The sequence below is a fragment of the Eptatretus burgeri genome, chromosome 10, assembly GCF_056783735.1.
Source record: "Eptatretus burgeri isolate ZD-2024b chromosome 10, Ebu_testis_v1, whole genome shotgun sequence".
NCBI classification, from domain to species: domain Eukaryota; kingdom Metazoa; phylum Chordata; class Myxini; order Myxiniformes; family Myxinidae; genus Eptatretus; species Eptatretus burgeri.
The window spans coordinates 43,268,444-43,291,951 of record NC_140970.1 but is presented as its reverse complement, the minus strand read 5'-3'; the positions used below and the strand labels follow the sequence as shown (position 1 = coordinate 43,291,951).

Genomic DNA, 23,508 nt, shown 5'->3' with positions numbered 1-23,508 from the left:
GAGGCCTGCCAATAAGAGGGGGTGAATGCATCAAAACAATGCTTTACTGTTATTTTATCAACCAGGAAATTGTTTGCCCTTCTATCAGCTAATGTGCAGCAAACAGATACAAAAGCTCCATAAAAAATAAATAAATAATACTCACAGCACACTGAAGACTGACGCGAGTGCTGTCGTGATGTACCTCCATGGGGTGAAGACATGGAGCTATACGGCGAACCGGCCATATCTTCGGGAGAAGAAACATTGGCCCGGGATACACAATTGGGGGAGAAAACTGGTGAGGGTGAAAGCGAGGGAGATTGTGGCGGGGTGACGGATGGCGTTGAGCTGAGGGAAGACGGCAGTGAAGGGGCAGTGGAATGCGTGGGTGAAGCCCATTTGCTTGGACCATCGACGGAGTTTCTTGACGGAAATGTTCCACAAATAGTCCTTCTCTGTGGAGAATCTATAGCAACTGAATGATCCTGTTTACGATAAAAAACAAAGTATGGGTGTGGATCAAAATTAGTCAAAAAAGAACATGTGAGGAGATTGTTCCAATACTGGTATGAGGACAAGGTGTTAGAGTTACAGTGCAGTACAGGGGAAAAAAATAAAAAAAAATAACCAGTTGGTGTCAAAGCCACCCAATGCTCGTCTGTTTATACATTTATCGTTTTAAAAAGAATCGTCTAATAATTAATATTTTTTATAAAGCATTGCAGTGAATCTGATCCAAATAATTTTAAAGCAATATATGTATTTGTATATTGTAATCAGTAACAAGAGCGCAAGTGAGCACAATATACGCCCGAACAAGTAGGTATATACAGAATTATGCTACTACATGGAAAACAGCATCCTGGTTGCCATGGCAGCCACTTTAGATGACGAATGCATGTCACGACACACCGTCTCCACAGTCTGTACCTATGTACCAAATATGAAACGTGAAAGTTGAAAACTTTGGGAGTTAGAGTGTGGACAGGAACGGATGGACGACCGGTATCACATAATACGCCCCAATATATATATATATATATATATATATATATATATATATATATATATATATATATATATATATATATATATATATATATATATATATATATATATATACATATAAAATGACCGTTTTTACAGCCATTTTTCCCTGCTGTGCAGGGGTTTGGCTTTTTGTGAGGCAATGTTTTATGGCCGGATGCCCTTCCTGACGCCAACCCTGGTCGCCTCTTACGACACACAGGGATATGGTACACCTATTCTAACCGGGGCATACACCAGGACCAGTACATTGGCACTCATTTCGCCAACCTCGGAAGGATGACAGGCTGAGTCAACCCCCTGGTGTTAATTCAGCAGCCAACGGGGCTTGAACTCAGGACACTGGGATCCCAAGCCGCCACCCTAACCACTAAGCCAACACCAGGCTTCATATATATATATATATATATATATATATATATATATATATATATATATATATATATATATATATATATATATATACATATATACATATATACATATATATCGGGCGTATAAAAAAGTGTGGTAGATAAAAACATTACAAAGGAAAAAATAACTTGCACCAAAAACTTTAACATTTTCACGCTCACGTCGGGGATATCGCTATAGCTCTCTGTTCTTCGAACAGGCGAGCTAAAAAGGAAAATTTGAGGACACACCTGCCCATTTACGATATTCTCTTCCTCAGCCTGTGCAGCTAAATGGAGCTCTTTCAGCCCAGCAATCCTGCTCAGAGTTTTGGGTTTCTGGTAGTTAGGGATGCATCGAAGCCTCCCTGGATTAAGATCATCAGGATTCAGCTGCAGAGAAAACAACAACAAAAACTCAGAAGTTTGCTTCAGGTCACAAATAAGCAAGGAAGACACAAATCTTAATACTGCAATTGCAAGACGACCCTCTGGTTTACATTTAACCAGCAATGTTGACGAATATTCCAAGCAAAGTACGTCACCTGATCCGACCTCCCACAAGCACCTCTGGTGGCCGTTGCTTGGTTAATATCCAGGATGGTAGTAAATCAAAGGAAACGAAGGGGAATAACCCCCTCCTCCCTCAACAACTTCCCCTCATGCTCCCCCCCACCAAACATCACAAAAATCTTGTTTGGGATGTTAAAGTAAATAAACAAACACCTCCAAATATCTCTGGTCAAATTGCATTCCAACCATTAGCAACATCTTGTGTAATCGTCCGCTCTAAAATATACTCCATTCTGGTTTTGTCTTCGGACGACATCATTGCAGACAATAATTATACCCAATGAACAGTGGACATCGGTGTTGGTCTCATAACTTGCCACTACCAATTAGCATTTGAAGCAGAAGTCTCATAGTTACCAAGGAGAAAGAAAAAATTCCTGATAAGATTACAGCGTTTGCCAGTACTTGGACTTTAACCCTTTGAATCCAATGCCACAGAGGCGGTACACAAACACGCGACACACCGATAGCTATTTAGCACCACATCACGCCCATTCTCACTCCAGTCAACAGCAAGGCAGCCAGTATCCATTTATCATGCAAAGTACTTGGCAACCGTGGATAAAACCAGCACCAAGGACAGGCTCTGCAGCAGAAAGGGCTGCAGAGCGGTAGATTTATAATACCATGAACAATTTAGCTTACCATGAGCAATCGTTAAAACTGGGGAAATTTAAACCCCAAAACCTCCCACTACCGGAAAAAGGTCCATCAGAAGAAAATGGTGCTCGTCAACGAGGGAGCAATTTGGAGAAATTATCATTGGAAGCATGAGATAACCTCTAATTGCATCTTTGCATAATGGAGTACACAAAAAAATTTTTAATAAGTGGACGTGGATCTTTCTTAGCAACCTGCTCTTTTGAGGGTTAAAGCAGGGAGGTACCAGCCTCTGGGTTCACATGATGGTCATCACCTTCGGGATTTCCAACGGATGGATTTTGTTGCCTCGGCGAGCTGAGATTTGGGCAAACTTGATTCATGAAACTGTCATTCCCTTTTCATGGTTCATAGTTCTACAAAAAGATGAAATAAATAAATAAAAAAGATCTAATTCTCATCTGGAAAAAAAAAAAAAACATGAAAGTTTGACAAAACTCCTTGCATTAAAGTGACCTTTCCCTATTTATTTGGATCAAATGCAACCCGCAACATCCACGGTGCAGTCCAACAACGACAGCCACCGGTAGTGTCAAAAATTGGTTCGGGGAGAGAAAAGCACAAGTCAGGTGTGATACTGAATGATTGAAACCCAGGAATCATTCAAACCTTCTCTTCGAGCCTGCGAATCATGATGCTCATTTGCTGTGCACATCACCAACTGCCGAAGTGTTTTGACAAGTCATTTCCAAAATGATCAAAGATGCTATTCCTGGAATTTTTTTCCTTATTCATTCACCTTACACTTCTCCCCTCATGCTCTTGTCTCCACAAATCACCCTAATTCTTCTTTTCCACTCTTTCAAATCCTTCATCCTGGTCGTGTCGCTCTGGCAGCCTTTTTGTTGTCGTTGCTTTTAAATGACATGTTCAGCAGCAAGTTGTAGCCCAGCTTCGTGCATTTTTTACACCAATTACATCCATTTGTAAAATAATGATTCCTCAACCTTGACATACAGCTGATAATGTAGTTTAGACAAGCAGGACAAGGATATCAGGGGACTTTTACAGAAATTTCAAGGTTAAACAATGTGAGGAGGTAGGGGAACAGACCGAACAGTCCAGTATGTAGATGGAATTTGAACTTGAGATATCAACATCATCTGCCACACGTGCTTACAACAACCAGGCAAACTCAAAAAGAATGAATAATTAGTCTGGCTGATGAAGGCAAGCGGCGATCTGCGTCAGCGGACAGGTAAAAATGGATGACATGAACAGGACGTTGATCGAGGTATGTTAACTGCCATGGGAAACTGACATTCTGTGTGCTAACCCTTTGTTGGAGAAAAGGGGATGGGGGAAATAAATAAATAAATAAATAAATAAATAAAAGTCAACAGGAAATTCAACGCTGGTCGCCGATTTCACAACTCAATCCGTTGTCGGTGCTCCATTTCAGCCAACGAAATGCATTTCATGTTAAAGACAAAAAGATAATCAGTGCGAAATGTCATTCTGTGCATCAATGAGCTTCAAGCAAACAGCACACAAATCTGGGCTGCACATCATCACAGAAATTATTATTTTTTTTAACTTTTACTTTCAAGAAAATGCAAAACTCACCAAAATTATTCTTTTGATATCAATAAAAAAACAAACAAAAAAAAAACAAATGAGATAAACAAGGTCATCAACAGTCCGATTGGCTTTGATGGTTATATTGCTCGAGAATAGACCAATCTGACAAACTGTGATACGATTCACAAACAGAGCTACAGTCCGCTGGCTACAAGAGGCAGGTAAACAAGACTAACGTGGCCCATAAGCTGTGAGATCAAAGTACATCTGCAAATTTTAGCTTGCTCATCTACCTTCCAAACACTTGTTTATCTACTTGGTAAACCTTTACCAATAGTGTCTGTCACGACAGCTACTCCGTTTTGAAAATTACATTGCAGTCACATAGTTGGGTCAAGTAGTGGGTCGACTTCTGGTGACATTCATGATCAGATTTATCCAAACATCCATATCCTGCACTGCTTCCACAAGCTTTGGCATAGGCTGCTTCGTTGCAACCTTCGCCCCAGCCATCCAGCACAAACATGGTCTGCCTCTTCCTCTTCTTAACTCAACCACACACAGATTTGTTGATTTCTCCAGACTTTCGTTTTCTGCATGCATGATGTGTCCAAAGTCTGTTTTGGCATCGGCGCTTCTAATGTACATGGTGGTTTAATTTGTTCAAGCACTAGTTCGTTCGTTACCTCCGCCACTAAATGTGCACAGAGGTTATGTTTTCACCCGTGGCTCTGTCTGTCAGCAGGATATCTCAAATAGCTATCGATTGATTCAGACAAAATTTGGTGGACAGACTGGGTGTGCAACATGGACGAATTGATTAGATTTTGTTGAAGATCAGGATTATAAAATGTTATAAAAATTTTAAAACTATTTTTTATAATTGAGACATAGAGCCAAAAAAATAAAAACGATATATAGCACCAAGTTATGGAAGGGTTCTTACAAAACTTGGTGGATGAGTTGGGTTGGTCATAAGAATAAGCTGATAAGATTTTGGTTCAGGTCCGGATGCAGATCTAGCCTATTAATGGGATAACAAAACATATAAACTGTTCCGCCAAGCTGGGAGGGGGAGGGTATGCGCTCTACTCGAATGTCGTTCTGGTCCTCGCGAGAGGAGAGGATATTGCATTTGTGTGTTTGTTACTTGTGGATATACAAGATCGTTAAAGTATATTCGTTGGTCTTGTGCGTTATTCTGTCAATCGCCTCAAGGTCACAATTTTAAATCTATCTTCACAAAACGTCACCACCTGGTAGAATTCATCATAAGCAAGAAGCCGAATGTTTTTGAGGTCAAAAGGTCAACAACTTTTTCGAATTTCTAAAATCCTCAATTTTCATTCGATCGACTAGAAATTTGAAGAGGATTTATATTTCAGGTCACTGAATTCAAACAACCAATTATTTTTAAGGTCACATTTCTTTTATGGAGTTCACGAATACCTTGCTATGCACAACATCTTGTTTGTTTCCTTCTATGTCTGCACAGAACTTTAGTGTTTTTATCTGAAACCGCTTGTCAGATCGAGACAATTTTCACCATTGGAGCGGCTACTCGTGTAGAATGTTTTCATGATAATTATGATGTCATAGGTCCACTTGGTGTGGCAGCCATGTTGGAAATAAACGAAAAACTTTGTACCTCTATCTCTGAAACGACACCAAGGAAAAAAATTGAAACCTGGCACATGGCAAGTACTCCACATGGGGAATAAGTGTGATTTTTTTTTTTTGACATCATTGGCACTTTCGTTATGATGTCATACTTGCTACCGAGAATGCGACATCCGATCAGAATGAAAATTTGAGAGTCATCAAGGCCTAAATTGTATGAATAATTCACGAATAATTGACATCACATGATCTGGCAGCCATATTGGATCGAGCGAAAATCTTGGAAATTGTTTTTTTCTCTTGAACCGCTTCATTGATCAACGTGAAACTTCACAATTATGATCCAGTAGTCATATAGAATAGAGGATTAAAATTTCAACCAGATCGGACGCATGGTCTGGAGCCAAAATTAAAAATGGAAAAATTTGGCCTCGATTGTTTTTTGAATAAAGTTCACTTGACTACACCTGGATTGGCTTGAGAGTGGAGTAGCAGAAGCTGAAAGCCGAATCCTATCCAGGTTCCTGATGACGTAATCTTTCCTTTTTGCTAGTTCGGGTTCCACCTGATTACTCCAATGCAGGACTGTACCTATTTGGTCTTCCATTTGATTTGAATTGAATATATTTTAATCACATTCTGAATTCAATTGAATATTAATAAACGTCATTGGTCAGGGTGGTGTTTCTCATAAAGGCGGGGTTGTATCAAAGCGGGACCTCTTGGTACCTGGTAATCACTGGCAGCTTTCTGATCAGATCTGATTCAAGCTTTCTCTTTACTTTCTGCAAACAGTGGTATCAACAACATACTTTCAATTGTTGATACATCTTCCTCCAATCTCTATACCAATTGTACAATTAATAGGAGAGAATGCACCCCTGCCTGACCCCTTTTTGTGTGTGTGTATATATATATATATATATATATATATATATATATATATATATATATATATATATATATATATATATATATATATATATATATATATAAATCACACAAAACAAAATGTTTGTTTGTGACCCTACTCCTTTGAGCTCCAAAGTCAATTCATGATAAAACTATGCAGTCAGATTTTTAACCACAATGCACATGAATAGGTGTTTTAAATAGTCATGAGGAAGTCGTTTGGCTAATTACTGCCGTGTTGCACTCCAGAGTTAATTTATTTACCAACATGAAGCAATTTAACTCCAGCTTCACTCATTTCTGACCGTATAAAGTTTTGTCAAAGAAACGACCAATCTGTAGATCATCGAATCACAAACCAGAATGAAATGCTGTGAGAAATACTGAATGTAAATTGCTGAAAGCAAAGCTATGGGGAGTAGAGAGAGAGGGGGGGGGCAGGTTGGGGACTGAAGAAGGGATGTGGAGAGGGATAGGTGCCTGTAGGTGGTCCGTTGGCATGGAAATAACTTCGGTGATCTTTCGTCAGGTGGTAGGCCCAAAACGTGCATAAATTAGTTTCCTAATCGAGCTTTCATAACACCCTCACTCCCAAGCAGTACTTCGGAAGTACAACAAGCATAATTGGAAATCTTCGCTGGTGGAATGGAAGGAGGTTGCCAAGGTTACCAGCTCCACCTACTGCGATATCTGCACACTAAATATTTACACCGAATTCCAATTTCTACCAATACACACTCATTTGAGGTGAGACATCGCCAAACCCATCAGTGACGGGTACCCTACTAGTGTCATTATAAAAAAAAAAAAGTCAAAGTAGTTGAAGCAAAAACTAAAAGGTACAGAGAATGCACCAATCCAATTTTCAGCCTAATCTTAACAGCAAGACCATTTGAGGATTTTTTTTTCTTAACAAGAGGGACTTCAACAAGAGTAACTTTTGACACAGATAGCAGTGAAAACTAGATAATCAACAATCAGCTGATGATCTTGTTTGCACCGCTATCCGTGTTCAACAATTCTGAACACAGAGAGAGGTGCAACTACAGTGGGACCTTGATTCATGCTTGTGCTCAACACGTTTGAGAGAAGTAGTTCAAATTTGCCAACAGAGAAAGTTTAATACTAAAGTCTGACAGTTCGTTCTGCAACATCCAAAAAAAGTAGTTTGGAACTTTGAGAGAGTTGATACCATCTCCAAAGGGGACAAATCTCTCTTGATGCAACCGAAGCAGATCGCCTTTACTACATACTCGTGGGCCCACTTCGGTTGATCTTGATTGGACGTCATGATTTCTGCAACAGAATTTTAATTTTTAACGTTGCAGATGAATATCATTGCAGTATTTTATCAGTTTCAAAACTGTTATATTGCAAGGCCAGGACCAAGGTAAATTTTACATTATTGGGTAAGAAAAGGATAATTTTAAAAGTAGAAATCAAAAACACATTGAGGAAATAATCCAGGATCCAATTTAACAAAATCAAGAGGCCACATTTGGGAGTAATCTCTTGTAATTCTCTTCCCTTGGAGGGATAATCATACATCCAGGAGGAAAATATGGCATATACTCAAACATCCCCTTCTAAGCCCAATCCTCTGTTATTCCTCAATTTTTGTTCCCGCAAAGATTACTTTGAGTCTTGTAACAATAGTGCCTCGTGTTACGATAGCAATCCGCCTCCCTCAAACCGGGAGGTACATCAATGTTTTCTCAGTACATGCAAAGCCGATTGTGATCGAATGACAGGTTTCGTGACTTGCAAGGAAGGATATGTAATATTCATCTGGCCATTAATTCCCTTTGACGCACACAGTCCAACCAACATAATTCCCTATTGTGAATGAAGAGCCTCACAGATGGCTCTCGAATGGCTATTTGTTGCATGTACACCTGTTGGTATGACGTCAATTCTCTTCCCAACGCAAAGCAACTGAAAAGTTCATTTATGATCCAAATTTTAATTCCAGCCAAATTAAAATGATGTTGCTTTCAAATTTGTGTTTTGTTTTTTTAACAGAAAACAAAAACATCCAAAGTTTATAATTGAACAAATCGATAGCAACGGTTGGATCGATGCTTTGCAAGAATGGTGGCAAATGCACCAGCTCCCTCATGGATGTTAAGCAGTGTTCTGTCCACTAGCGTTGTAGCTGATGGATGTGTAAGACACCAGTGTCTTTCACAACGAGTTACAAATCACCTTCAGGTCGAACATTTGGCCTGATCAGCCGGTTGGTACAACACTTGGGTCTTCCTCCCTCTTCCCTCCTTCCTCCTGTGAGGACCTTACAATTGTGGTGGGATTAATGTTGGTTATGTAAGTTGTCGCAAAAGAAAAGAAAAAAAAGAAGCCATTTCATTGCACACCTGCAAGTAGAAAGGGTTACCAAATCAACACCTCCACACATTCGTCCAGCAAATAATCTGTTATAGATCTTCAAAATACATGACAATAATTTGTTGATTGAAAATCCTGTGGTCCAAATTTGAAAGTACGGAGGACAGGTTTATAGATTAAAAAGAAAATAAAAAAAAAATTAAATGATTATGCTTTGGACACTATCTAAGATTATAAAAGATCCATCACAGGCAGCATCAAAGTCGGTCAGGATTAATGATCCAGAGAGAATGAGAAAGCCAAGATTAAAACCCCACAATTTACGACGCCTTTGCCCTTCAGGCTTGCATGCTTGGCCATCGTGAACCTTTGACACTTTGCTATTATTCTCCACATTGCTGGGTACTTGTAGAACAGCACAAAACACCTTCATAAATTTAGCAATGCCATTTATTAACTACGATGGGAGGGACGGCGAGGGTGCAAGATACAGCGGCGACATTTTTACGAAAGTGTGCACAAGTGGCATTTGGCATACACATCACAACGTGGTCTTACCTGTACCCTTCTGCTACCTATACCAATCCCACAAGCCACTTGGGATTTCACAACCTTTTCCAAGTTACTGCCATGTGTTACAAACGATGCCACAGCGGACATGTGGTAATGTATTTTAGCTACTCAAAAACTCCTTACAACAAACTGGAAAAACAAAAAATTATTCTTCAAGATCACAGGAAGACCATGAAGATAAATTTAAATAATAATAATTTAAAATAAATACTCAAAATTGAATTCATCTCAAGCCAAATCGCCACGTTGATCAAAAGCCAGTACTAGTCGTTTTCCAGGAATAATATCATTTGTTACCAGTGTGGCGGGCGCCAGCATTTAGAAAACATGTGCACGTCCACAAATCCATCGAATTGATTTTTGAACCGGACTACATTGATGACCAAAAGCAAAAATCCAGTTTCACATAAAGAAAAGGCATTTTAGCAGATGCAAGTTTGAGGTCCACTAGGATGGTGCAGAGGTAGCGTACTTGCCTCACCTTGGGTTTGATTCCCAACTGTGCAGTCCTGAGGATGGATGTTATTGTTGGTGGCCTATGTGGTAGCATTATTTGGTGGACATTAAATATCCCTTGGTGTGTTAAGCTCAGAGTAGAGTTATAATCAACATCCTGAACAACTGACAAGTTTCTGTTCAAATCACCTTGGTTGAATACCAGGCCTGACTAATCAGTTTGTGAAAAACTCGGGTAAATCATATTGTACACGGCTCCTTCCCATTTCCATTTCCAGGCTATGCATGACGTCATCACCAGACACCAAAGAAAAGGGAGTACTCAGTTTTTACTCCGTTTGCTTCCTTGTTTGTCTGGACGATATCTCAGCCATCCTTTGAGATAGGAAGCTAAAATTTGGGGACAAAAGTAAACATGTGCTTTGGCAAAAAAGTACTTTATATTTTTTTTGATGAATCAATCAATTGATTGATTAATTATTATCGATTTATTAATTCCTTATTTATTTTCCTTCTCATCTGGGCAATATCTCAGGCACCTTTTGAGCGAGGAAGCTGATAGTTGAACATGGCAGTGAACAAGTGATTGGGCTATAAAGGGTATTTTTGATTTATTGATTAATCATTTATTCATCCTGGGAATTCTTTCAAAGAAACTTGCTCTCCCTCATGCACAGATTTATCCCCTCTCGTGTTCAGTTGTCTTACCCTTCCTCCCGCCCTTGGTTTACTGAAGCTTGCGGTGAGGCAGTTGTCCTGAAACAACTTGCCTTTGCCTCATGGAAAGCAAACCCAACTGAGGGCAATCTCCGTTCTTTCCACAAAGCTCGGAACAAGTGTGTATCTACCCTCAGGAGAGCCAGAAAACAACATCTTTCTCATCTCAAGTCTGAACTCTCAAACCTCTCTCCCTCCTCAAAATCCTGGTGGCGTTTAATCAAATCTGTTTCTGGTGTATGTTCCCCCTCCATCCCCTCCCTTACCTCAAATGGCCGCACTGCTGATTCCACACGTGATAAAGCTGAATGTCTAAACTCGGTGTTTGCAGCTAAATCTTGTGTCCTAAACCCATCACTATCTCTACCCACTTTACCCAGTCGCACCCAACTGTCCCTGGACTCTGTATCCTTTTCTCCTGACAAGGTGGAGAGCTTGCTTTCAAACCTCAAGTCAGATTCTGCAACCGGTCCAGACGGCATCAGCCCACGTGTCCTCAAAGCCTGCTCTTCTGCTCTTGCTCACCCTCTCTCTGTTCTATTCACCCTTTCATTTGCCCAAGGTCATCTGCCATCTGCTTGGAAATCTGCTAACATCACTGCCCTGCATAAAAAAGGTGCAAAAACAGATCCCTGTAACTACAGACCAATCAGCCTTCTCCCAATCATCAGCAAGGTGATGGAATCCATCATCGCTTCAGACATGAAATCCTTCCTCTTCTCCAATGGCTTGATTTCCAATCATCAATTTGGTTTCAGACCAGGTGACTCTACCCTGGATATGCTGCTTCTGCTCTCCCATCAATGGATGGAGGTCCTCAATGCCAGACAGGAAATCCGAGCCGTATCCCTGGACATATCACGTGCTTTTGACACAGTCTGGCACCCTGCACTACTCACCAAACTCTCTTCCCATGGTATTCAAGGCCATCTCCACTCATGGCTCGCAGACTTCCTCTCCTGTCGCAGTCAACGTGTGGCCCTAAATGGAGTTCTTTCATCCCCTCTTCCTGTGCAGGCTGGAGTTCCTCAAGGTAGCATTCTGGGCCCTGTTCTTTTTCTGGTTTTCATCAATGATCTCTCGGACTCTCTGGAAAATCCTCTATTTCTCTTTGCCGACGACTCCACCCTCTGCCGTACCATCTGTTATCCCTCAGACCGGCAAGCAGCAGCTTCTTCGCTCACTGCAGATCTGGATAAAATCACAAACTGGTCCAACACGTGGAACATGTCTTTCAATCCAGACAAATCTCACACTCTCACTATGTCTCTTCAAAAGGACCGTTTACAAAACCCCCCCATCCACTTTCTCAACAATCCTCTGGAAGAAGTCTTTTCTTTCAAGCTTCTAGGTCTCACTATCTGCCATGACCTTTCCTGGGAAAGTCACATTTCCAACCTTGCCTCAAAAGCCAGTCGCCGACTGGGAATCCTCCGTCGTGCAAAGTCCTTCCTCGGCCCTCTTGAGCTCCTGACCACTTACAAAGCTTTTGTCCATAGCCTGATGGAGTACTGCTCTCCCCTCTGGGCTGGTGCTCCTGCCTCCCACCTTTCTCGACTTCACGCTGTCGAAACTAGGGCTTTTAAGATCATTGGCATCTCCCGCAATGAAGCTGAGTCTTTGGGCCTCTCACTCAATCACCGCAGGTTGGTCGGTGGTCTTTCTGTCTTCTACCGACTCCTCTCCAGCCTTGCCCCCCCTGCTCTCTCTGTGATTTGTCCCAACCACATTTCCACAGGGCGCTCAAGGTCCGCCAACAACCCCCTTCTGGTAAAACTACCAAAATCACGAATCACTGCTCATCTTCACTCTTTCATTCCTCTTTTTTCCCGCCTTTGGAATAAACTTCCTCACTCTATTCTTTCCCATTCTTCCCTCCAGGCTTTCAAAACAGCTGTTCACCACAACCTCTTATCTTCCCCCATCCAAATCCTCGATCTTTTCTACCCCCGATAATCCACCCAAGCCCACTTCCTTCAATTCTCCTGCTTTCCTTCCTGAAAGTCCCTTTAATGTCCATCTTCCCCTCGCCATGTTCCCCGTCCCATCCCCATCCCTCTCCCTTCCACAGTTCACCTAATGTGTCTGTTCCCCACTGTTTTGTCCCTTCCACTCCCGCCCCTCTTGTCTCATGCCTCCTTGCTGTGAGTTGTGTGTTAGCTCTCATACGAGCCTCGACCAAGGTATATTAAAAAAAAAAAAAAAAAAAAAAATTCATTTTGATGAATTACCTAATTTTCAAAAAGTTAGATTCGGATTAAATGGTAGCGGTTTTGGTATGCCATTAGCCAATTGATTAAGAAATTTATTTTATATTTACTATTAACTCATTTTAATTACACAATCAATTAATCAATCAATTATTGTACACAGTTTCCTCCCAATTCAGTCTCCATGTACTGCAAGATGGCATCACTGGGGGATTGATTTATTGATTGCATTTGGCATGGGGGCGGTGTACTTTGAATGTAACTCCACTTGTTATTCTTTTCTTTACTTTACCTGGCCGACCTCACAAGCTGAAAATAATTGGGACCATTCAAATTGTTGTTAATAGCAAGCTTAAAATCCCATAGCAATACAAACAAACAAACAAACTGCAAAAGGTACATTGATTAGGTGGTCAAAACTATTCTTGACCCTCTACAGAGAATGTGGTCAAAGGACAAACCCAGATGTGTATGTTTATGAAGATTCCAGGGATCTTAAACATTCATATAGCAGAAAGGATGATCAATATAAATTTCCCCAAAGGAGGGAGAAATCCGATGTATTGTCAGCAAACTATTATAATCATACAAGAGTTTGGGTTAAAATCAGGTTCTTAGAGAAATTGAGCTCCGAGTTAAGATAGTTAACCCGATGGCGTCCAATTTCAAAACAAGTTCATTCTATCCAAAATAGTGTTATATTATCCACCATGACATCATTACAAATATGTCATCGGCATAGGACAAGAGATAACATTTCTAATACCGACAAGCAAAACGAGACACCACTCTGCAACACCAAGTCAGTTCGGAACGTGAAAACATTACATGATGCTTTGCAGCATGCTTCCATCGGAGAAAAATTGTGTGTTCACGACACAAAGATGAATAGGCACGGGGAGGGCATGGCCTTGCCAAACGTTGGTGGCATTGGTTGAGCATTAGAGAATACGCTCTCAGAGAGTACCTGTAAATATGTAACTGTAGAAACAAATAATGGCAAAGGATGCCTCATCAAGTAAAACTGTCGGATGGTCCCAGAGCCATTGCCATTGAGAGGCAGCTCAGAAATACACCAACCGAAGATGATTATTAGTCTCCTTCCAGTCTCACCAGAGGGAACAATAGCTTTGCTCTCAGTTTGTCCATCACTCTGTCCCAACTGTGGTTTTTCAGACGTTTTCCCCCCCATACTCTAACACATTCAACTGAAACTTGTTACATGGTGATATTTTAAGTTATAGAACAAGTTCGAGTTTCAGAGTGTTTCGTCAATTTATCAGTTATGCCCGTTTTGGACTTAGAAATACAGTACAACATTATACATGGGTCAGTTTTCAGCTGTCCTGACTCCAACCACCGATTTACACACATTGGCTAGACAGCTGGCCTGACTGCAACCCAATAAAATCATGTGCTGCCATTGCATGATGCAGCACAGATCGACAGGCATCAGGTCTTCGGCCTGGGTGTAGGTCCATAGCCCAGTGCAATTGGAATAATCCCAGGTACATAACTACGATGTATGTATGTATATATATATATATATATATATATATATATATATATATATATATATATATATATATATATATGCACATAAGCTGTATGCATGTTTCTGCTTCATGCATGTACATCAGGTTAGTACCCCCGCTGAAGGAGAGGGTATTGCATTTGGGTCCGTTTGTTACTTGGCGAAAATGTATTACCAAGTATGTTGGTCTGTAGTGTTTGTTGGTTATTTGTCACAATTTTTGTCTACAGTTTTCAAGCAATTGTACTGATATATCTTTGTGTGCATGTAGGTGACTGGCCAAGGACAGCAATGTTTAATTTTGGTGAAGATCCAAATCTGAGAATTTTATAAAAGTGATTCTTCACCATTGAGAGACGGGGCTAAAAATGATATTGCACGATATCTCAAAAAGTTGCAGACAGATTCGGATCAAACTTGGTGGACAAGTTGGGTGTGTGACCATGACAAATCGATTCAATTTTGGTGAAGATCCGAATCCCGATCCAGATACGAGAGTTGTTTAATTTGCAAGTGATTCTTCACCACCGAAAGATAGGGCCAAAAATGACATACAGCACAATATCTCAAAAGGTTATGGCTGGATTGCACAGAAACTTTGTGGACATGTTGGGTGTGTGACAAGGACGAGTTCAATTCAATTTTGGTGAAGATACGAATCCGTATCCGAGAAATTTTTAAGCGATTCTTCACCATTGAGAGGGACCAAAACTATGGATAGCATGACATCTCAAAAAGTTGTGGACGAGTTGACAAACTATGTGGATGAGTTGGTTATGTGACAAGAACAAGCCGATTCGACTTTGGTTATGGTCTGACTTATCAGTGGGATACAAAATGTAAACTGTTCAGCCTGGCGGAAGCATGTGCTCTACTGAGTGCCGTTCTGTTTCACCAAGTGTCACAATGAGTGATTTTTTCATTTTTTAAATTATTTTTGGCAATGAACGCACCATTATACATTGTCCAAATAAACAAACATTAATTGGGACCGGCAGGAATGACAACTATTTTTATTGTTATTATTATTGAGAAGATTTGCCAGGTTTTCTTTTCTTTTTCCATGGTCTGGAGAAATGAAAAGTGATCCCTGCCAAGACAATGAGCTGAGCATATCAGGTAGGCTCTCATATGTAGCCTAAGTGACTTTTTTGAGAAGATACTCCAACTTTGGTTTTCCATATATAGCACTGATAAAGTAAAAACTTAACTCTGGCATTTCAAGCAAGGAAGCCTTCAATGAAAGACTGCAACGAGCCATTTAATCAATTACACCTCCACCAAGGATGGCATGCGAGGAGGAAATGGAAGATCTTCACAGGGAATTGCCATGCTTGACAACCAGTCAAAAAGAAGGTGGTGTGCAATGGTCACTTGGATTTGCAAATGTTTACAAGATCGGTCTTGGTCTTAAATTAGCATCATTTGCAACACAATGGTTGATCCAATGCTCAAAAAAAAACAAAAAAAAAAACTTTAATGCCTTAAAAGGCTGAAGGACACGACCAAGGCAAGGGTGATGAAATTGCAAAATCTACTGGCAGAAAGATATGAGAGTACAAAAGGATAAAAGAGTCAAAGACATAGGCCCAGTTGCATAAAGCATCAAGGAAAGATTTGAGGATCTCCTTAAATATTTCCCCAAATTTCCCCTGAAGGACATCCTTAATGAGGATCGTTTCATATTCAAATATTCCTCAAGTTAGCACTCCCCCCACCCCACACAATCCTTAAACACCAACCTTTGAGTTTCCAAATAGTGATCTTAATGGAAATGGGTCACAATGATGATTATCGCCATGCAAGACGTCACAAACGTGTTTTCAGAGACCGCCTCAACCCACTTGACATCTCTGATATTACCATGATCAAAAAACACGTACAAAGGAATAACTAGTTATCCTAGGGATCTTTGAATTATATGAGGGATCTCTGATCCACCAAGAATAATTTCCACAACTCCATCAAACTGACAATCCCACGGTATTTAACACGCGATATCTGGACCGATGTAAAAAGGTGTGTGCTGATGCAGTTACTGTACGAGTTGTTAATCCGTGGTGCTCGTGCAGCGGTACTTTCATGGTGCAAACATTTATTACTTCGTGTTCAGGTTTAGATAGCAATTCAATCGATACCGACGGTGACCCCAGGAAAAAAAAAAAAGGTCAACTGCATACGTAATAAATAGATTGAATGTGGCGTGTTACTTGGTCCACAACTTGTCAATTCTGCATCGTAGAGACATGTGGGGCCTCATTTGACTCGAGGGAGTCCTAGTTTACCCTGTAGACCCAGGTCTTACCCAAATTGGGGGGTAACCGGGCCACAGTCCATACACATGATTAGCATATCAAACAAATACACCACTCACATGATAAAGGAATGAATTACAATGAGAGTAAAAAGAAAAAACAAGATTGTAAATTAAAGGAATCAATGGAGAGAGAGAGAGAGAGCTCTGTGGTGCTAGCAAATAATATATACTAGTGCGAAGTTAACAGCGTGCCATCGAAACTCCCAACACTTAAGACAAAGTTGAAGGATGACAAAAAGTTCCACCAGGAATGACCCAATATCAAATTTAGAGTTAAAAACAAACAAACAAAACAACTCCAGTGTTGTCCCCTGTTACCCCAAGTCCCCAACCTCTGGGGCATGAACTGAGTCAAATCCAAAAATATCGTTACATATTTAATGCACAGCCACCCACCCCCTCCTCCTAGGCCACCATGTTGACTGCATATATACAAAGTTTCATTAAAAAAAAAAGTTTTAAAATGCCCCTGTAATTGCATTTTACAGTATTTGACCTCTTGATCCCACAGTGCTCTTGTACTTTCATGCCAAGTGGTGATTATAACTGCCAAGTTTGGCAAATTTCTGCACAACCGTTTAGGAGATAGCATGACGGATGGACAGACAGACAGATGAAAATATCCCACTGGTTTTTAAATTTATTTATTTATTTTTTTAAGTGTGGGGATAACAAGCGGTCATGCATAAGGTCCATAATCTGACCCCAAACCTTGCAGCTTCAGGATTCACATGTTGTTTGGTCCCCTTCAAGTGTCTGCATCCCTTACACCTGTTAACCTGGTATGGTGGAAAGTGGGCTATAAAGGGTCCGCTTGATTCACAACTTAACCATATACAGAGACAGAAAGGGCTGAGAGGGTAGATCAGAGGTGGTGCATGCACCTTTGACTGTCTGTTCTAAGTTCCTGACCTGAGTATAAATCATCATATTGCATCACAAAGTGCACCGTATTTCAGACGGATATTAAGCCTGGTGTCCTATGTGCTAGCATTACTTGGTGGACGTATAAGATTCCATAATGGCTTTCGTGAAGCATGGATGCATCAACGGCACCCGAGCCAAATATCTTGCAGGAGGGCACTGCTTTGAAAAAGCTTTATAAATGATGCAACCAGCAGACAGACAGCGATAACATCACCCTGAACCCATTTGTTCCAGAAGGGTTTTCACAAATAGGATTACCTATCAGACCATGGAGGAGGAGGAGATTGGGACCATACTCCGTGCAGAGCGTTGGTGCTGCTTAAGCAGTCTCCTCGGCTATTGGGCACAATCCTGGACGGGTCGCCACTCCGACACAGTATACCAGGATGCTGGCACTCATTTTGCTGCCCTCGGAGGGATGACGGGCCAAGTAAACCCCACCTGGTATTAATTCAACAGCCGAGCGGGATTTGAACTCAGGACCCGAGGATCCAAAGCCCACCACCCTCACCATTAAGCCAACACCAGGCATCGACCATGGCTAAGCCATCAAAGCCCAATCAACAAACCTTAGAGTATTTCAGAGACATGTGACTAGGTTCACGGAGGGGACTTTGCCAGCTTAGCGATTATGTGGGGGCACTGCCACCAGCACTCGTGCTTCAAAATCTGCAGCCAAGACCAAGGCAAGAAAGTAATGCAGAGGACCAATGAAAGCAACACCCTGTGCAGCAAAAGCATATAATGTTTAATGATGCAGGTGCTGTCCATCTGAACCACTAACAAGCTCCCACAAAATATTTTCATCTCTTTCCTATTATGGGGGAGGATTAATCGAAACCCGATGCCAGGAAAGTACTACACCTGGAGTTTTATTTATTTGTATGCAATCTGTGGATGCATCATTTTCTGGGGAGTGTGGCTGTGCTACAAATGTAGTGCCCGTTACCAGTCAGCAGGTCATCATTTTTCTGAACTCAGAAGGATGACAGGCTGAGTCAACCCACCTGGCGTCAATTCAACGGCATGACAGTGACTTGAACTCAAGACCTTAAGACCTTCAGACCTAAAGTCAGCCACCTTAACCATTATGCAAACACAAGGCATAGTACATGGATGAAGGATAAAGATTCCTAAACAGACTCGTCTCTCTTATCAAAGTCAGTGTGGCTAGAAATTGATCTTTCCTGCTGGGGTTATTATTATTAGGGGACCTCTGCCATTGAGGGTCCACAACTTTTTGAGATATCATGCAGTACAGCATATCGTTTTTTGGCCCTATATCTCAATTGTGAAGAATCACTTAAAATTTCTAGTATCTGAATCCAGATTCCAATCTTCACCAAAATTGAATCAATTCTTCCACCTCACACACCCAACCTGTGCACCAAATTCCGTTCGGATCCGTCCATAACTTTTTGATACATCTCCGTTCACCTTTGGTGGTAAGGGTAATAAAATGGCTGCCACAGGCCAAATTTGGCCCTTTCATCGATATCAGGACGTCGATGGATCTCTATGGAGAAGACAAGGCATTATAAAAGTTATCTCGACGAAGATGATTCATACATTTGTGACCATATCCTCCGAATTTGTCCTTAAGCAACAAATATTTATCAGAAATTTCTACAGTTCATAGAAACCAAGACAACCTCAACTATTTGGACAACAGCAGCAGATTTGTATATATCGGTTTGCAGTTTTGTCCATTTCGAGTATGGTGCATGGCACATTGGAATTGGTGTCTCGTGTACTACTTGGAAATCTTGTTGGTTGGTAGAAACTCGAGTTCAGCTTTTGTTATTGGTGCAATGCACCCAGACTTGCAACACTTCTGTTATTCGCAACGTAGAGGCAAAAAAGCAACAACAACAAAATTTATTGTTTTGTAAGCAATGGCAAGAAAAGCAGAGTTTAAAAAAAGCTTTTCAAGAACACCAACTCAAAGCAAGCTTGGCACAGTGTCGTGTATAAACGTCGAACAGCTGGTTCGGGATTTCGGAGGAACCACGACGAGTCAGGCTCGGGTATCTCATGCCAGCGCTTTGTGTCTATTGTGCAAATTTAAATATTCATGGCACAATGCACGTTGCCTGAAACAAATTTGTATAAATAATAACATGATTTTATGATTGCATTATCAGATTAATTACAAAGACTGGGATGTGTTCTATCATCAATCAGCTTGTCGAGGGCTTGCTAAGTCGCTTAAGCACTCAAGCAAGCATGCCAACGAAGCGGTTTATAAGGAACGGCTGGCTTGGCAAGCGATAGCAAGCTGACAGAGCAGGACACCCCTGGTTCAAGGTTCAAATCCTCAAGACTTATTAAAGCAACTTCTACAAACTGCCCATCTCAACGAGGGAGGGGTGGGGATACAGTGGGTACTGTAGATTTTGTGTTTAATTAAGTCATCTACCACTTGTTCTGAAAAAAATGAATACGATGCACAGTTACCAAGCAATGACGCTCCAAATAACTTACAGATTATGTCAGAGGTGCCGAAAATAATGGTTAAAAAAAAAAGAACAGTTCACAGATACCATCCTCGAATCTTCACAACTTGAGAAACAAGCTTCCAATCGGTTTTCCAGGTTACTTGTGGTTTACCTATTGATAAAGATACTGGTGACATCATCCATGATCATCCGATCTGATGTACCATACTCTGCGTTAAGTGTTGGTTTTGCCGAAGCGGTCTCTTGGCTTGAGGGTCATGCTGGGTGGTTTGTCATTCCTCTACGAGCAGGTGTTTGGGCAGGAATTTGTAATTTGCCCACGGTGGCGGCGATAGCTCAGCTACTCTTCGTTAAGAACACCGTGGGATCTTAAAAGTGGACAAACGTGATGCCCGGTTTAACGGCCATTTGAGGGACGGCACACATTGCGAAACACCAGGATGAGAGTTTAGAGCTGGGTCAGGATTTGAACCAGGGTCATATCGACTGCAATTCGGGTTCACATCAATCTCGTAATCCAACAATGAAAGATCAAACTAGTAAATACTCCCGGCTCTGGCCCTCACGAGCCTCTCGGTGTGAAAGCACCTTGAACTTTGCCTCGTTTGGGATGTGCACAAGTCCTCTGACGATTAGATTTGCCATTATACGAGCACAACAGCTCATACGGCAGATCATGCGTCCATGTCCTTTGAACGCAAACTTCGTGCAAGGGTTGCAGACGCGTCTGAAATGCAACTCGTTAGCAGCATTCCTCATTACCTTTACACCTCAACGTGCACACACCACCTCGTGGACTTTGGGTACGTGGATATCACATGGTTGCAGGGAAAAAAAAAACCAAGGTACAGGAATTACAAAAGTTATAAAACAGCAACGACCATTTCCAATCGGTGGTCCATAGCAACTACTCACAGTCAAGTCAGGAGGGTTGTTCTACCAAACAATTGATACAAACTCCCATTCCAATGTTTGGATTATATATATATATATATATATATATATATATATATATATATATATATATATATATATATATATATATATATATATATATATATCGTGAAAACAATTATAACCAACAAAGAGGAAAAGGATATATAGAGATTGATGTATTTTTTTCAAACAAAGGAAAGAGAAACACTGTAACCTGCAAGAGGATCATGGGTTCGGTCAGGTTAGGAGAGCACACAAGATCAGTGGTATAGACGAGGGACGGTTGCTCTGATTTGGTGACCCGACCCGTGAGCTCTTGGTGTACGCTTTTGGGGGGTGGGAGGGTGGGATTATGGTCATACAACACGCATTTCGACCAAGAGCTTGTGGGTCGGGTCAGCAAATCTAAACAGTGAAACCTCAGAAGACTCAGATCTCAGAATCTCAGAAGACCCGTTTGAAATGGAGACTATTACCCTAATGGTATCAAGTTGTGGCATGGCATGTCAGACATATTTTGTGACGTCATACATATTGTTCTAATGACGTTGCTAACAAAGAGGGCCAGATCATGCTTTTGACAGTACCAGAGCTGCATACCTGTTTTGTTAATCAACATATCTGACATTCCTGACAAATACAGGACAACCTTCTGAATAAACGTAGAGTAGTTTATAACCGAAAATTGTAAACCCGTTTTTTTTTTTTTTTCCCACACCTTGCTCTTAAAACATGAACAATATAACCTGTTATCCCTCCCTCCCTCCAGCAGGCCTCTTAAAAAGGACATCAATGTCACAGCTCACCTGTGACTTGTCGCAATCTACGTGTACAGCCATATTCCCATGCACGTACAGGTATTGTATATAAAATAAATAAATGTAACCCACAAACATTTCAATCCCCAGTTGTACCCTGCCAAGGATCGGAATCGCCACGATGGTGTAACCGTATGGTAAGTAACACCATCTTGAAAACCTGACGTCATTGATAATATCGTGTGTATAATGTATATAACAGGGGAATACAAATGGGGATAGAGTTAGCGGGTTCAGTTGGGAGGGTGAGTGAGCGAGAGGGTGAGCGAGGTACGAGAGGGTGAGCGAGAGGGTGAGCGAGGTACGAGAGGGTGAGCGAGGTGCGAGAGGGTGAGCGAGGTACGAGAGGATGAGCGAGGTACGAGAGGATGAGCGAGGTGCGAGCGAGGTACGAGAGGGTGAGCGAGGTGCGAGAGGGTGAGCGAGGTGCGAGAGGGTGAGCGAGGTACGAGAGGGTGAGCGAGGTGCGAGCGAGGTGCGAGAGGGTGAGCGAGAGGCGAGAGGGTGAGCGAGGTACGAGAGGATGAGCGAGGTGCGAGCGAGGTACGAGAGGGTGAGCGAGGTGCGAGAGGGTGAGCGAGGTACGAGAGGGTGAGCGAGGTGCGAGAGGGTGAGCGAGGTGCGAGCGAGGTGCGAGAGGGTGAGCGAGGTGCGAGAGGGTGAGCGAGGTGCGAGCGAGGTGCGAGAGGGTGAGCGAGGTGCGAGAGGGTGAGCGAGGTACGAGAGGGTGAGCGAGGTGCGAGCGAGGTACGAGAGGGTGAGCGAGGCGCGAGAGGGTGAGCGAGGTGCGAGAGGGTGAGCGAGGTGCGAGAGGGTGAGCGAGGTACGAGAGGGTGAGCGAGGTGCGAGAGGGTGAGCGAGGTGCGAGAGGGCGAGCGAGGTGCGAGAGGGTGAGCGAGGTACGAGAGGGTGAGCGAGGTGCCGATCGAGGGGATTTCTCACCTTGAATCCGTTGCTGTTCGCAGAATGCATCATTCTCGCACTTTGATCGGTGGAGAATTAAGCGGTCGAATCGAAGTAAATCGGAGAAATCTGTAATAAAACTCAGAGGGAACTAAAAACTAACACATCGAAGCCATCGTCCATCAACCGGTCCGATTCTAACCCGCGACCACATCCACCTGCTAACCGAAACACACGACCCCCCCCCCCGCAGTTACCTTATCTTATTCATAAACACCACGGCCACGCCCACCTGCATTATCCACATACAGCTCCGCCCCCTATGGGAACGTCACGAATGCGTGACGTTTTAAAGGGATACGTTATGTACCATGAGATGTACCATAAGATGCACCACAACATGTACCATAAGATGTACCTTCATCCGCAAGGCTCCTTACCTGCGGCTTGTAAAATACGTGACAAAGCCAGAAAGAGACGTTTTTCACTTTATGTTTTGTTTGTTTCGTGTCAATATTGCAACCTGTCAGCATTGTTCATGAGGTTTGTTTTGTTATTAAAAACAGTGAGAAAAGTGAGTCATTCAGACGATATATGTATATATAACC

General features: G+C 41.9%; 1 protein-coding gene across 1 annotated transcript in view; it reads right to left on the bottom strand.

Moving 5' to 3' along the window:
• Positions 1-23,154, bottom strand: part of LOC147018422 (uncharacterized) — a 28,510-nt gene extending 5,356 nt beyond the window's left edge. Inside the window, exons 1-3 of the mRNA XM_085898041.1 lie at positions 22,940-23,154; positions 1,674-1,814; positions 146-467 (exon numbers count right to left, since the gene is read on the bottom strand). Coding sequence (XP_085754167.1) covers positions 146-467; positions 1,674-1,814; positions 22,940-22,972 — 496 coding nt within the window. The 5' untranslated portion in view covers positions 22,973-23,154. The remainder of the gene's footprint in view (positions 1-145; positions 468-1,673; positions 1,815-22,939) is intronic.
• Between the last annotated feature and the right edge of the window lie 354 nt (positions 23,155-23,508).